The 17,052-nt window shown below is 38.1% G+C and overlaps 1 protein-coding gene across 1 annotated transcript in view; it reads left to right on the top strand.

Annotated features, from left to right (window-relative positions):
• LOC114239698 (kin of IRRE-like protein 2) overlaps nt 1–17,052 on the top strand; it is a 198,986-nt gene that overhangs the window by 109,238 nt on the left and 72,696 nt on the right. The window contains exon 3 of the mRNA XM_028170043.2: nt 16,077–16,239. Within this exon, the coding sequence (XP_028025844.2) occupies nt 16,077–16,239 (163 nt within the window). The remainder of the gene's footprint in view (nt 1–16,076; nt 16,240–17,052) is intronic.

Raw genomic sequence — 17,052 nt, 5'->3', positions numbered from 1 at the left:
GTGGTGTAGGGTATGATAGAGGGTACAAGACCGCGCGGCAGATCACCGTTACGATGGACCGACCAAATAAATGCAGCTCTAAACGGTCCCGTTAACGAGTGCACAAGAAGGGCCGCGGTACGCGAGGAATGGCGACGTCTGGTGAAGCGCACCACCAACCGAAGTGATGACCACGACCACTCTGCCAAGAGTGCATACGACTGAGAAGAAGAAGAAGAATAATATAAAAACCCAGATAAAGAGCAAGCAAATTTGTTCACTACATAAATATTGGCCCAATGTGGAAATCGAACCCGAGACCCTTGGTCCAGCAATCACTAACTGCCACGCCGAGTCAGAAAATTACACCGAATTCAGCGAGATCCAAACATATCCACCTTTCTGCCTTAAGATAGTAGATACAAGGAAGAGTATATAGATATGTACATAAAGATAGTACAGAGACGGATGACAATTGATGGTAGCAATAACGGAAGTTAAAGTCGCATACATGTATCAATTAATAATAATTGGACACACATGTCATGAAGATTCTTGAAACAAAATGATTATTATGTGGTGAGATTATTAAAAATATACCATAGTATTCGAATTTAAAATTACCTTACAAAACGATTCCCAATGAAGCTCCACTTTCACGCTACCGCTTTTAACACTGACCCGCTCCAAGCTTATGACTCGCGTCGCGCATAATAAGGTTGGAATAATATTACATGTATTCAACTCATGTTGTACCGGCTGTTTAAGTATAGGTAGATATTAATCTATATAATAGCTTGAGAACGTCTACAATTTAAGCGATTTGTTAGGGTAAAGCTTTGAAAATCTTAGTGCTTCGGATTACATAGTCGTGCGAGCTTACAGCTTACTTGGTATTTAGTGGTTACTGGAGCCCTTAGAACATAGACGTCGCATCTTGAGTTTTGAGTTCTATTTTGTAGAAGAGTGTCTGTTCCATTTTTCAAAGCAGAACGCATTGCTGCTCCGTGGCTGAAATAGGTAGGTTGGTGGGGCCTACCCGAGTACAGAAGATGCCCAGTAACATATAACTAACTATCATATATATTTTAAGAAACTCGATAATTAATTTATTAACTTAATTTTATTATAAATCGTTGCAAATAAATTACTTTATTTGAAATAAGTCTATTCCATTGCCTGAGAGAAAATAGATACATAAATAATTGTAAGTATCAGTATTATAAAATTAAAGAAAAACGTTTTATTTTTGCTTTATTAAGAACTGTCCTAATTCTCTATCGTAATATAAGTTACTAGCGACCCGCCCTCGCTTCGCTTCGGAAACATTAAAACACACATGAAACCAAAAATATAAAATAAAAAAAAAAAAAAAAAAAAGTAGCCTATGTTCATCAGGGACAATGTCGGCTTCTAATGGAAAAAGAATTTTTCAAATGGGTCCAGTAGTTTCGGAGCCTATTCGAAACAAACAAACAAACAAATCTTTCCTCTTTATAATATTAGTATAGATGATTTCTAACAAAAAAAATGTAGCAACGATAAAAATATGTCGTAACAATACAAAAAAAAAATGTCATTGAATTAAGTTGTTTAATTTATAATTAAAAACTTAAAATTAAATTTTTGTGTTTCGGTAAAACTATGAAACATTTAATTTTACATATTTAATTATATAATCGGTAGTAAATCTGAATCTAAATAGAGTTCGAGCTGCCACAATCGAACACACAACATCTGGTTAGCATTTAATGCACAAAAAAACAAACAAACTAATTACCGTGAAAACAAATGAACACATTAAATGAAATTGTACAATTTTCCGTGACAATGCATCGCGTTGCGCTCGCGTGACTCACGTACAAAGGGATAGCCGTGATGATTCGGTTATTTCACGTGCTTCATTCGCCCCCCTCTCATTCAACACGATATGAACACAGTTGCATATATAACAGAAAGTGAATTGATGCTATTCCACAAAATTAGTTCGAAAAAGATTTTTATATGATGACTAGCTTTTGCTCGCGACTTCGTCCGCGTGGAATAGTTCACAAATAATGCTTTATTTTAGAACAAATTTGGTTAGCATAAAAAAACGTTATAGGGAGCCAACTTTAACATATAGACGTATGCTGTCGCGGCCTTTTTCTAGATATTTTTTTAGATTACTGGTGGTAGGACCTCTTGTGAGTCCGCGCTGGTAGGTACCACCGCCCTGCCTATTTCTGCCGTGAAGCAGTAATGCGTTTCGGTTTGAAGGGTGGGGCAGCCGTTGTAACTATACTGAGATCTTAGAACTTATATCTCAAGATGGGTGGCACATTTACGTTGTAGATGTCCATGGGCTCCAGTAACCACTTAACACCAGGTGGGCTGTGAGCTCGTCCACCCATCTAAGCAATAATATATATATATATACTTCCGTGCTTATCTCTGTCGTGAAGCATCGGTTTTTGAGGTTTTAAGGACATTATTTATCGTAATTATCTTAAATAAGTATAAATGGTCCCATAGTACACGATTGTTTATGGGGTTATTTGTTCCCAAAAGACACGCGTAACCACATGTTAGGTCTTTGATTAGGATAATTGGAATCTACCTCAACAAATGAACCCAAGCAAAATCACATTACTCCTGTGCCTTACAAGTAGACAAATACTGCTTTGGTAAGGTCTTATGAAGTGTTTATGCTATGTGCTGTGTACTCAAGCCTACCAGTCCGTTGACAACTTAATCAATTAATGTATTTGTTGCCCTTTGTTGAGTGATACATTGACTGCTTATATTAATGAGACCGCAGTGTAATAAAAAACAGGCATAGTTCCATATTTAGGACAGTAAAAATAATATTCATATTCATACATACTGAAATACGCCATGCATCAAAAGCAATAACAAGAAAGACTCTTGCTTCCCATCTCCCTGCCTCACTTGTTCGGCTCCAGACTCAAAAACTTAAAAATAGAAAATGCGGTTTATGAATTCATACGAACAAACACTAATTTTGGCATTCTTTTTTTCATTAGATTTTTTAATTAAGTTTAAGTTTAGTTAGCATTTACAAAAATAGTGAATGGACTGTCCACTGGCTTTTATATGATTCGGAAATTTAAAAAATTGTAATACTGAGAATGGCTCAACTGTATCGAAATATTGTTCACGTATCAGCTAACTGTAAACCGTATTAAATGATATAACCATTTACTTGAATGAGATACTTTCTCAAAGCAATGAAGCATTTTCTATTATGTATCTACCTCTGCACGCCTATCTAATTAGTGGCTCATAATACCTCCAGTGACTTAACATGTACTGTCTATTTCTGTTATCGTGAAAGTATATGCGTTGTGATGCTTTATTTAAATTAAAAAAATGGCATTGATTCGATAAATTGCGGGTCTGTGACAGAATTGTCCCAGATGAGGTGCAACATTTTGTTTGCGCCACATTATGTGTGATAATAACTTACCTAACTAAGTGGGAGGTCGTTGCCAGTAAAATATCTCATAAACGTGTCAAAAATAATTGACAGTAGTCATAATGTTAGCGAGTACAGTTCTGTTACATTCATTCGTAGCAAACTCGTAGTACTTCGTAGCTCGCCGTAGAGGAAGCTACAAATAAGATGTTAATGATTAAAAATTTAAGTTGCGCAGAGGTTTACATAACATTGGCAACATCATATTGGAAGTTGAAGTCAATATTATAATTAAATTGTATAAAGATTGTCTCATAGTTCAAACCGCATAGACAAATATATATTTCACAAAACAAAGACCACCCGATTTGGTAAGCTTCAATTATATATTCCAAGTTTATAATATAAAAAGTCGCTCTTAGCACAATAAAACTGCACATCTCTATATAATATATTGCATCTGTGCGTGTGTTAGTCACTGAACTCCTCCTAAACGGCTGGACCGATTTGAATGTTTTTTTTTTGTATGCGTTTGGGTGACACTCTGGATGGTTTAGATTCACAAATCAGCCCGTCAGATGGCGCTGCAGTCGGTATATAGGTTATTTATCTATACTACAACTAAGCGGCGGAATCGACTTGAATGAATTTTTGCAGGACAACGTCTGTCGGGTCCGCTAGTTTGAATATAGGTTTTTATCCTTATGTTACAAACCTTGCCTTTTATTATACCTTTAGAATTTATATCAAATTGCTTATCTATAAGTAGTATGTTTGTTCTCTACGATTTTTTATAGAATTATTAAAAAAAAACATTTATTTATTATAATTATGATATTTGAATATATTCTCATGTGAATGTAACATACTAAGGAAATATTTAATTAATTTTAAAAGAGCTTCAGCGATACAAACTATCACAATCATGATTCTCGGAATCAATACAAACATTTTTTTTCCTCAAGAACCTTCATTAATCCGGAGTACATTATGTTTCGGTAATGCATTACATTAACGAACACAATTATACCATTAGGGCTCTATACATTTCTAGGACTAACAGATATGCTATGACAGCTTTGCTTGTTACATAATAATATGTACAATATATTCGAATCTCTCGATGAATAGTTTGGTATTGTGTAAAGAAGCTGTGTCCTCAATTACACAGATGCTTTAAAATTGACATTATATACGTATGATTCGCATATATAGATTCGCAGGACAATTATGATAGCCGACATAGTCCAAAAGACGTCGTGGCCTAAAGGATAAGACGTCCGGTGCATTCGTATCTAGCGATGCAAAAGTGCTCAAATCCCGCAGGCGGGTACCAATTTTTCTAATGAAATACGTACTTAACATATATTCACGATTGACTTCCACGGCGAAGGAATAGCATCGTGCAATAAAAATCAAACCCGCAAAATTATAATTTGCGTAGTTACCATAAATAAACAGATGTAGAAATCATAAATCCATTATGAAAAAGGTGAATCTTTTCACATAACCTACAAAAGATACCGTAACTTAAATAAAATAATTCAAAAATGACACTAAATAGACAATCCACGGTTTAAGCATGAAATCGTTCGCCAGGGGAGAATAAAAACGGCGCTGACGAAAGCAACGTCAGGATATTTTTTTATTGCTCAAGGAATTTCCTAAAATGACGCGCTCGGGAAACAATAGGGTTTTGTTGCGACATTCGGAGGATAGGTCAGTCGGACTCGGGAAAATTGTTTTTCATTCCCATTAGAAATTTATCGTCTATTTATTTCGTATAAGCGTCGGATTTCAAAAACTATGAAGGATTTTTGAAAGTTATCTGATTACGGTTACATTGCCTTTTTTAAGGTTCGTGGCCTAAAAAAGAAGACGGTCGGTAAGTAACACGATTGAGCCGATATAAAAATGTCGCAGACAGGTATCACGCACATATTATATCATACCTTGTTCACGAAGGACTCTAAAAATTAAGGATTACCGTTTAAAAAATAAACCTGTAAACTTCATAAATTTGCATCATTGCTAGTGGTAGCACTTATTGTGTAGTAGTAGGTACCACCATCATACCCTAATCTATCGGGTATCAATCAAGTGTTTTGATTTGAAGCATGGAACAGTCGTTCTAGAATAGAATAAAACGTCCTTCTGTGGACTTTGCCCCAACTACTACCAGATGGCCCTTTAGATCATTTGCATTTTAATAAAAAAAAAAATCTTTTATATTTTTTCGAAGTACAGGGGTCAATAGACTACTAGACATTGTTAATGTAGCACATGACTTTTGTTACTCAACCGGCCGCAGCTCATTAAATGGTATATGAAGCATAGCTGATAACAGCTGATTACTGATTACTGGTGATTACTGGTGGTAGGACCTCTTGTGTATTACTGGTGGTAGGACCTCTTGTGTATTACTGGTGGTAGGACCTCTTGTGAGTCCACACGGGTAGGTACCACCACCCTGACTATTTCTGCCGTGAAGCAATAATGCGTTTCGGTTGAAGGGTAGGACAGCCGTTGTAACTATACTTGAGACCTTAGAACTTATATCTCAAGGTGGGTGGCGCATTTACGTTGTAGATGTCTATGGACTCCAGTAACCACTTAACACCAGGTGGGCTGTGAGTTCGTCTACCCATCTAAGCCACAAAAAAAAAAACAAAAAAATTGCCAGCTAAATACTCTTGTCGTTCACAGGAATACCATTTTTGGTATATTTAATAAAATAAACATTAGATAGAAATTAATCTCAAATAAAATATTTCGATTACCGACTTCGAATTAAAATTTGATCAAATTCCGTCATCTCATCTCTACGTCACATGCTAGCGAGCAGTAAGCTCAACCCTATTAACTGGAATCGCTGCGTTCAACTATATTACGTTTCAAGAGATCATTTTCGTTACGTTTAATCCTGCAGTATAATGAACTACCTTCCTCGATGTTTCCCGTGGGCTGCTAGAAAATAATTTAAACCGAGGTAAGAAGAGAGCTTTAATGGTAAACAATGCCTTTGTTGAGTTTGTGGCTCAACACAATTCATGTACGACTGTAGGTTCCATTAGGTCAAATAAAGCACATCTACATCCATATCTACATCCATAAATGTATATTTTTACAGGCGGTAGGACCTCTTGTGAGTCCGTACGGGTAGGACCCACCGTCCTGCCTATTTCCGCCGTGAAGCAGTGATGCGTTTCGGTTTGAAGGGCGGGGCAGCCGTTTTAACTATACTGAGACCTTAGAACGTATGTCTCAAGGTGGGTGACGCATTTGCGTTGTAGATGTTTATGGGCTCCAGTAACCACTTAACCCCAGGTGGGCTGTGAGCTCGTCCACCCATCTAAGCAATAAAAAAATATATATATGTCGTGGTTAACGACTTTTAGTAATATTAAGACGTTGTTTTGACTATTATTTTAAATGATGAAATGTTGTTTTGATAAATATCACAAAATGTAGGGTAGACTCCGTAACGCCACAGTATAAAATGGCGGTACGTGGACAGAGTCGTGTTATTCCGTGTCAGACAGTCATTCAGTCCGTATCGGACGGTCCGTCCGTCTCAGTCAGTGAGTCTCTGGCAGTCGGTATGTGGAACGAAACTGTCGGTTTACCCTGTCATTGTGAAAGTTGTGTGTGTTGAGTTTCAATAATTATTATTCAAAAGGTTTTATTGACTTTTTATAAACTGAGTTCAACCAAATACGAGTGATGACGGAAACTACCGCTTAGCCATCCCTGGCGCCGCGACGACATATATATGTCGGCACGGAAACTACCGCTTAGCCATCCCTGGCGCCATCACTCGTATTTGGTTGAACTCAGTTTATAAAAAGTCAATAAAACCTTTTGAATAATAATTATTGAAACTCAACACACACAACTTTCACAATGACAGGATAAACCGACAGTTTCGTTGCACATACCGATAGACCGACTGACTGACTGACTGACCGTCAGAGACTCACTGCTGAGACGGACGGAATCACTGTCTGACACGAATGCCACGACTCTGTCCACGTACCGCCATTTTATAACTGTGGCGTTACCGAGTCTACCCTTCATTTTGTGATATTTATCAAAACAACATTTCATCATTTAAAATAATAATCATAACCACCGTCTTAATATTACTAAAAGTCGTCATCCACGACAACTAAAAGTCGTTATCCACGACACGGCCATTCTGACACGTCACACGTCCTCGTGTGTTAATCTGAAACAAAAGCCAATACCGCACAGTATCATTCACGCTCGGCCATATCTGACCACTCTACTAAAATAAAAGTCTTGTGTCATCACAAATTCTATAACGACATTGAAAGATTACACAAACGATTTACTACTGCTGCAAGTTCTCCCCGTACAATTCATGTACACAGTAACTAAGTCATCCCTGTGACTACAAGTGTTCAATGATAGTCATCCCTGTGACTACAAGTGTTCAATGATAGTCATCCCTGTGACTACAAGTGTTCAATGATAGTCATCCCTGTGACTACAAGTGTTCAATGATAGTCATCCCTGTGACTACAAGTGTTCAATGATAGTCATCCCTGTGACTACAATCAACAGTCATCCCTGTGACTCTAATCAACAGTCATCCCTGTGACTCTAATCAACAGTCATCGCTGTGACTCTAATCAACAGTCATCCCTGTGACTCTAATCAACAGTCATCCCTGTGACTCTAATCAACAGTCCTTTTATGAGAACCATCGCATATAGATTTCTCGACAGAAGAACATTCGGCACCAAAATCCAAATAAAAATAATACGACTCACCAGATTGTTCTCATTTACCAAAAATACTCGATATTACACAGCTACCGGCATGTCGCTCCGCTCGGCCGGTGAATAGTTGACCCATCGAGCGCCGACAGACGGCGCTTGCGTCCCATATCTCGTATTGGCTGCAGCAATCACGTGTTGATTGCGACACGGTCTTCCTGGCTGTACACGTCCTCGTGTGATGGTTAACCTACAATCAAAAACATCCACGAGAACACTTGTTCCGCTCGATCCCTCCTGACTACACTTTACGACTTATCGGAAAATTTAAAGTCATCAAAGCTTTAAACTGTTTTTAACTAAAAAAAACAATAGGGTATACAAAGTTCACTATTCAGCAGCCAGAGCACGTACCACAGTCGTTCATCAAACCTCAAATTTACTCTGTACAAATCAGGCATAGCTTACAGGAACTCAGATCAAAGAAAACTTCCGAGTAAAAATATCTAACGCCACGGCTTTCCAGCCGACCAGCAATCGCAATTGCCCTCATGGTGCGCATCCACAGCGTGGATCGCCCGTGTGCATCACCCGCTGACTACACACGATGGTCTTTACAGACCCCGACCTCCGCCAGAGCCAAACGCGCACCGCGTACCCACGGACTACTTGAGTTGCCTCAAGAGACAACCGATTTCTACCGGGCTACGACTACGTAATAGCTACTGGTACGGTCGAACACAATACGACCGATAGACTATCCTTACTCGAGTTTTCACCACAATTTAAGCTTGCTCTTCATCATCATCATTTACATCAACCTCGACTGGTATGTGTCATGCTGGCATTTTTCTTAGCCTATCATGTGGGTATTTGTAAGTACGTTTTGAATTTAAAGCTTTCAATGTGCAACGGTCACCATCCAATACTTCAACTACTTTAAACGGCCCTTTAAACTTCGGATCTAATTTCGTTTGATTACGCTCTTCGTTTTAATGTGTGGACGAGCTCACAGCCCACCTGGTGTTAAGTGGTTACTGGAACCCATAGACATCCACAGTCACAGTAGAAGTTCTAAGGTCTCAGTATAGTTATAACCGCTGCCCCACCCTTCAAACCGAAATACACCACTGCTTCACGGCAGAAATAGGCAGGGTGATGGTACCCGTGCGGTCGATGGCACTATACGGAGCACCCGTCTGGTGCCACGTCCTTACCCACGAGAACGTCGCCGCGCTGCGACGCCGGCAGCGCGCGATCGCAGTCAGAGTTATTCAAGGATACCTCACAGTCTCCTACGAGGCGGCGCGCCCTAGCGCAAGTGTAGCCGGAGCGCGGGGGCTCCAATCTCGGCAGTCCGTGCTAGAGGCGTGGTCTCGTCGTTTGGCGGACCCGTCGGCCGGCCTCCGTACCGTTGAGGCGATCTGCCCGGTTCTCGCAGACTGGGTAGGCCGCGACCGCGGAAGTCTCACCTCCGGCTACCTGTGCAGACTCACAAGACATTTTATAACCATGCAAACTTCTTACCGCAACAAATCTTACCAGCCACCACGCAAACTAAAATTTTACGGGTTCCACCTCTCCTACACGATGTTACTCCCACACTGAGGAAGCCAACCGCGAACACTTGTCAAGTACGCACAAGCACGCACTTCATCGGAAAAACCTGCATCCGCCAGCGGAACCCGAACACCGCCGCATCGCCAGACACGAACGCACCGGACGTCTTATCTTACAGGTCACGACGACTTCAGATGTGTCAATTTTACTTCCCCACGGAAACTTGCTTGCTTTCTTGTTTGCTTGCTTGCTGGAGCCCGAAGTCATCGAACGTGTAATGTTATTGGTATTGAATCTAGTAGATACTAAAATTTCAGCGACAATTCAGTCTCATGTCCTGGTTTACTGCACTAGTGCCATGTAACTCTAGCAGTAGTCATTGGCTTAAAAACGATTCGTGTCGGAACTACCCACTCGTCATGACAGATCCATTATTGCGATCGAAGTTTCACTTGAGACTTGCACTTGCCTTAATTTCTTGCAATAGCTTGTAACGTGTTGTATTTCCGCTAGTAAATGCCATGTGATAAGTCGAGAGTCAACTGGGAAACATGAGCCAGAACGTAAGATGTGACGATTTCTTCGTGGCTCAGATCTTCCGTCGAGGTAGCAGACGTTATTACACGACTTGCGTATGCTGCATTCACGCTTTTGTGGCTTACCATTGCTTAAATTGATAAGCGTCGCAGCAAGAATTTTGCATAACGAGCGAGAAATAAGTCGCAAATGCCTCCATGTGACACTTACTTGTGAAATCCGCGACAACATGATAAGGCACCGCCTTTCAGGGCTCCACTGAAGACTACAATGAGCTACGCACCATCCAGTAGACGTTCATCGAGGTACATATCAACCGTAGCGCACCAAGCACATGGATCGGCATCTGTCTGTTCCCGATGAATTTCCGACCCGTGATCTCACATACCGTTACTGGTATTCTGATTTCTGATCTGCATCATGTTTTTTCGCTGTACTTCGAACATGTTCAAACACGTCACGCCAGTGAGAGTAGAGTCCTGATCTCACTTCTGATGTCGGCGGCGGCGGCGGGGATGGCTGAGCGGTAGTTTCCGTCATCACTCGTATTTGGTTGAACTCAGTTTATAAAAAGTCAATAAAACCTTTTGAATAATAATTATTGAAACTCAACACACACAACTTTCACAATGACAGGATAAACCGACAGTTTCGTTGCACATACCGACAGACCGACTGACTGACTGACTGACCGTCAGAGACTCACTGCTGAGACCAATGAAGTAGGAAACCTATGGAAATGAAACGTCAACCAAAATTTCGTGCCACTGTGACGTCATCTGGCCACAAAACATGGCGGCTTTAGTGCTGTACAAAAGATTTCAATGTTATCAGGTTTTATCGATAAACGTTCTTGGCTCATTTTATTTTAAATATTGTTGAGTATTATTTATTTGTAGAATTTATACTTTAATGGGAAGTAAGTAGGTATATTGTTATGTGCAAATATGATATGATTTATATGGGTGAAATCTAAGACAAGTTCGTCCTTCGAATTTGCCAAGTAAACGATATGATGATTTTTAAAAGTTGGTACACTGATTTTATAAAGTTGTCGTTTGTCGCAAAACACAAAGATATGGCGTAGTTCAAAGCTATCAGCCCATTTCTAGCATGCTAAATGTTATCGTGTTTTGAGTACGTATTTTTCTTAGACTATTACAATCTATTTTAATTGTTTTGCTGACTCTAAAGTCCGTAACATACTACCGCAGCGCACCCCAAGGAAGATGCGCCGCACCATTTGAATCACTTTCGCTTGAGAGTGATTCAAATTTTAAACTTATCAAGGGACCGCGTGAAAAAAAAAACACCTACAGAACATTTATTCATTAATTACAAACGTCATTCCTTGTGACTTCCTCTCTAAAATCACTTAATTATTAAATATTTAACAAATTTACAATAGTGTTTTACTCACTGCGGAATAAAACTATTTTATTTAAATAGTTCCGAAGAGATTTTGTCGCTAGCCTTTTTCCCGAAATATCTAAACAGAATGTCTAAATATGTTTTGATGACATATTTTAAAGTGGTATTTATGATTAGTGTCATGATCAATAGATTCCGACCGAAAAATGGATTTTTCGGATGAGGGCTCCATAATGAATTTAAATACATATAGATAATAGTTTTAGGGCATCGACTTTCTTGAGATCCTATAAAATACGTTTTAATTATTATTTTTGTATGTTTTAAGCATGATAAATTATGAAATTTTATATAATCAATCATATTAAATCGATATCAAAGTCAATAAATAATGTACAACCCAAAACAGACGGCCGAACTGACGTGACAATGACATTTGGCGCGCTAAACATGGCGGATTTTCGGCCTCATTAGACGGAGACGGAGATATTTACGTATATTCATGTTTCATTTTATGTACGCACTGAAATACTGTTATATTGTTTTCCTGCGAGTTAAAGTGCTGAGTAGGAACGAGATAGATATATGTTTATGTATGTGCCTTCAAAATGGGTGCTATTTATATAAGCAATTGTACGTATAGAACAATATGTCGTGTCCCTACTATATAGGTCTATGGCTGAGACGGACGGAATCACTGTCTGACACGAATGCCACGACTCTGTCCACGTACCGCCATTTTATAACTGTGGCGTTACCGAGTCTACCCTTCATTTTGTGATATTTATCAAAACAACATTTCATCATTTAAAATAATAATCATAACCACCGTCTTAATATTACTAAAAGTCGTCATCCACGACAACTAAAAGTCGTTATCCACGACATATATTATATTCTTGTTTTCAGAAGTTAGTTTCTTTTTTCTAGAAATGATCGACCTACTTCTGGATTCAGAAAGAAAAAAATATAACGAATATTACTTTTATATCCGTCGCGTCACGATTCTTAGTGCACGCGCCCCTCGCAAATTTCGTGCACGACCGTACCGTAGCGCAGTCACGTACTGTCGAGCACTTCAATGAAAGCTGGTCACATGCTGTTTTACAACTGAGAAACTATGTGAAAATGTTTTAGAAGAACGTTTTATTAGTTATTTAGGGAAACGCCAGTTCGAAATTGTCGCTACGTAAACTATTTTATTATTTTTATAGGCAAGCGCTGTTACAATGCGCAAATATACCAGTGTTATTTAAGATACAAGCCATAGCCAATTAATACAGAATAGTGCACATTTTTTCAGTCAATTCAATCATCAGCTTCAACATGAAAAAAACCCAAGGAGAGTATATATTATAAGTTCGTATGTATGCATTTATCTAGCAAGTATTTATATATCTTATTTTAAGAGCTGATTAATATTCTTTGCGTAATAAAGAGGAGATCGAAGGAATTGTTTACAGATTTTAATGATATGGAAAATCATATTAATTTACTATATTTATGGAGTGATTGACCACTTTGACAATTTTATATTTCATAACTTTCCATTTAATTTTTTTCTTTCATTTATATAAGATATGGAGACTTTATAACTTAATATCACTCACCGACTATACTCGTAGAGCATCAAGATACATCCCCAGATGCTACCGTTTTCTACCTATATCTACCAATCTAAATGAATTGGTCCAAACTATTGTACCAAGAATGAGCTTTTATCAATGGATGTACGGCTCTCCTGATAAGCGTTACTTATAAGATTAGAGAAATAGATTTGAAGATAGAGCTTTAGCCCCTTTTTATCGATTTGCTGTAGGTTTCTTGTCATAATTTATCAAACTAAAAGGCACCTTAACCTAGTTTGGCATGTATTATTTTTATAAAATATCTAAAATGCAGAAAGCTTTAATGCATGAAATTTTGCGCTAACATATATCCTGCCACATGCTGACATGTATTTAAATGTAAGATGCCGCCGGAAAGTCTTGGCGGATCTAAAAGTTGGGCGGATATAAAATTCTTGGTAGCGGCTATGCGAGAAATACATCGAAACATCTTAAGCGGTATACGAAGAGTCTCTCGGAACAAATCATTCATCATCTTTAAACAAAGAATAATATTCGGATATAATAATAATATAAGAATATAAGAAATTAAATAGAGACTCTTCGTAGAGCTACCAACCAGGATATACGGACATTTGAGTCCCGACTTGGCCGAGTATTGTATAATTTGTTCTTGAACACTAAATTCCACCCACATATCTTTTTCATTAATTGATATAGATCGAGAGACAAAAACTCATAACCCTTACGGTGAAAAGTAGCTATCGATGCAATCACAACGTGAATTCGGCTCATAATAACATAAAATAATTTTGTCCATCATTATTTTACCATCATTATTTTAAAATCCCGCAGAGATTATTCTGGCGTTCTTTGTGTATTATTCCTATACCAATAAGTACTCAGCGTATACAACAGGTTCAAACTGATTAATTCCGCAGCAGTTATTTCCAATTCCATTGTTTTCAATGTGAAATTCGTGGAAACCTTGGAAAATTTTACCATACAAATCCGACATACACCAGAAAGCTTTCACATATCTAGATTATAAGCAAAACTAGGTTAATACTGCGTATTAAGGTTGCTGTCGTTATGACATGTTAATAACAACTAGAATTAGGTGCACATTCCCGGGAGACTGGAGTTCTGAATGAGCAAACACATGTACTAAAATTATTAATTGAATTAATGCTTGTTTTGACGTTTTGGAATTAGGATGGTTTTGTTTGTTGATTTTGGTCCTAATGTCTTTGGTCTTGAATTAAATGTTGTACGTGAGATTACTCGTAATTATGGAGAATTTGTTTGAATAAATCGCTATAAGGTTATTATTATCCTGCTTAAATCTGCGGTAATGTCATAATGAAATTCGAGTTCTAAAAATTATCCTCCTGTGTCAAAATGCGCTTAGGTCGATTTAACAATAAATACTCTTAATTAGTCACCTAGAATCAATCTGAATTATTCCATTTGCTCTAGATACAAAACCTATCTCTCGACCCACCCCATATGAACTGGTTGACGTAATCTATAGACATAACATGAAGGTGATACCTACTCGTGTGGTTTGTGGTTCATAATATGTTTTAAGTTCAGTAAAATTCAATTTTCGTTATGCAGCTTTACTTTAAAAGCAATTCGGATTAATTGAAAGACTCACATTAACAGTAAATCAAATTTTGTCGCCTTATTAATTGAGCTGCATTTATATTACATCATGTAATTTGAGTCGTTATATTGTGCATTTTCGCGAATCGTAATCGACGCTTGAAAGGCAAACGTGACTAAGCGACTATGCGTGAACTTTACAGTAGACTAATTGAAAGTTGAAATACATGAAAACAAAATTTATTTTAACGAATCTAGCTGTAGTAGAATCTAGTTAGTAGCTGTAGGATTGATATTATTTTAATAGACCTAGAAATATATATTTTTTGCGCATCGAATATGGTTATTGCCTATCATTTATGTACAAAGCAGTTATTGTCGCTTAGTCATGTTTGCCTTTCAAGTGTCGAATTATTATTACACGTAACATGTTGAGAAGCTGTTTCTTCTCTGCAGCTTGTTAGAGAGAATACGTATTTATTTATTTTTTATTGCTTAGTTGGGTGGACGAGCTCACAGCCCACCTGGTGTTAAGTGGCTACGGGATCCTGGCGGCGCATTTACGTCGTAGATGTGTATTGGCTCCAGTAACCACTTAACACCAGGTGGGCTGTGAGCTCGTCCACCCATCTAAGCTATAAAAAAAGCAATAAAAGAATAAAAAAAATGCTACATTAAAAAGTATACTCTACTTTCGATACTACTACAAGAGTAACTACGCTTTATTTACGAATGAAACTCGAGAAGACAGTGGGCCGCCATCTTGAGTCGATCATTCGAAACAATACAATTATCGCATCGATTCTTAACAAGGAAACGGGGCAGAGTTTCGTCAGCATTGCGAAAAATCCTTTGATATATTGCATCGTTAGTCGCACCATCTCCTTCGTAGACTGGGGATTGTTAATCGAGCCATTTGTCACGATCTCGCCTCGCCTTCACAGCGAACAATTCGGAATTTCGCGAACGATTTCGAAGGGAAATCGACTCGTGAATATTCTTTTCTTGACTGATCGTGATCCTCATTTTGGGATTAGGATTTTTTTTCTAATTTCATGATTTGTTAACTAGCTGTATAGTGATTTTTCTACTTTTATTGAAACAGTAATAAACATTGTCGCAATTTAACTATTCTCTCTCTCCTAATATTCAAAACTTCCAGCAACCAGACACGAAAATAACTTTCATAACCAAAACCACTTTTCATTTAAAAACCAATGATTTTCTCGATAATAAGGTAAACGGAGCTAATGCTGAAATATTACTATACTATTTTTGTTTAACTGTCAACAGGTCTGACACCCGCTTCGAGTGTCACTGCCGAGTCCCTAGACATGGTCAAAGTGTCAGCTGTGTCTGGCGGCGACGCGACACTCCCGTGCGATACCCGCTCGCCGCAGCCAGCCGATGTGCTCTTACTAGTCGTTTGGTATAAAGACGATGTTCCTATTTACAGGTGAGTTAAATTCGAGTTCATTTAGTGAAAGATTAATTTATTTAGTGTTTTCCCAAATTGTTTGCATGGTAAAGTCTTCATCATTATCATCGTTTTCCGGCCCTTCCTCCAGTCACCTGGGGTCGGCGCAATTTGTCTTCTCTTTCCATACTCCTCTATCATATACCATTTCTTCGCTGACTCTTTCCTTATTTAGCGGTAGGCAGCGGCTTAGCTCTGCCCCTGGCATTGCTGAAGTCCATGGGCGACGGTAACCACTCACCATCAGGTGGGCCGTATGCTCGTCTGCCTACAAGGGCAATAAAAAAAAAAAACATCTTTCACGCAATCCATCCAGTTTTTCTTAGGTCTATCTCTTCCTGTAAAAGTAGTAGCAAGGTAAAAGTCTTATATCGGTAAATTAATGACAATGGTGCCATCTTAATTTTATTATGTAAACATTTAATATAATGTAGACATTTGTAAATTTGCTAATCGTATAGTTATTGGTAATGCAGTATGTTCGAAACCAATCTGTGGCTATTTGAGTTTTAAAAAAAACTCTGTACGCCTATTATACTTTTGAAGAATCTGTTGAATATTCTAATTTTGGGACGCTAAGCGAACTATGATCGAGGGTCTAATTAAGTAAAAAGTTATTTTATAACTGCAAACTTCAATGTTTTCATTATAACTCGATTTCTTACAGTAAGCTAACTTTTAGAGTAAAAATTTTTTTGTACTTTAACTTTGATTCCGCTTAATTTAACATTCAAAAGTCCTTGAAATAAAGGCAGGTATTTACGATAAACATCGTTTATCCGAAATCAAGTG

This window comes from Bombyx mandarina, chromosome 13 (assembly GCF_030267445.1).
Source record: "Bombyx mandarina strain Sakado chromosome 13, ASM3026744v2".
NCBI classification, from domain to species: Eukaryota; Metazoa; Arthropoda; class Insecta; order Lepidoptera; family Bombycidae; genus Bombyx; species Bombyx mandarina.
Note: the sequence above shows the minus strand (reverse complement) of the source record. Positions and strands in the feature narration are given on the sequence as shown.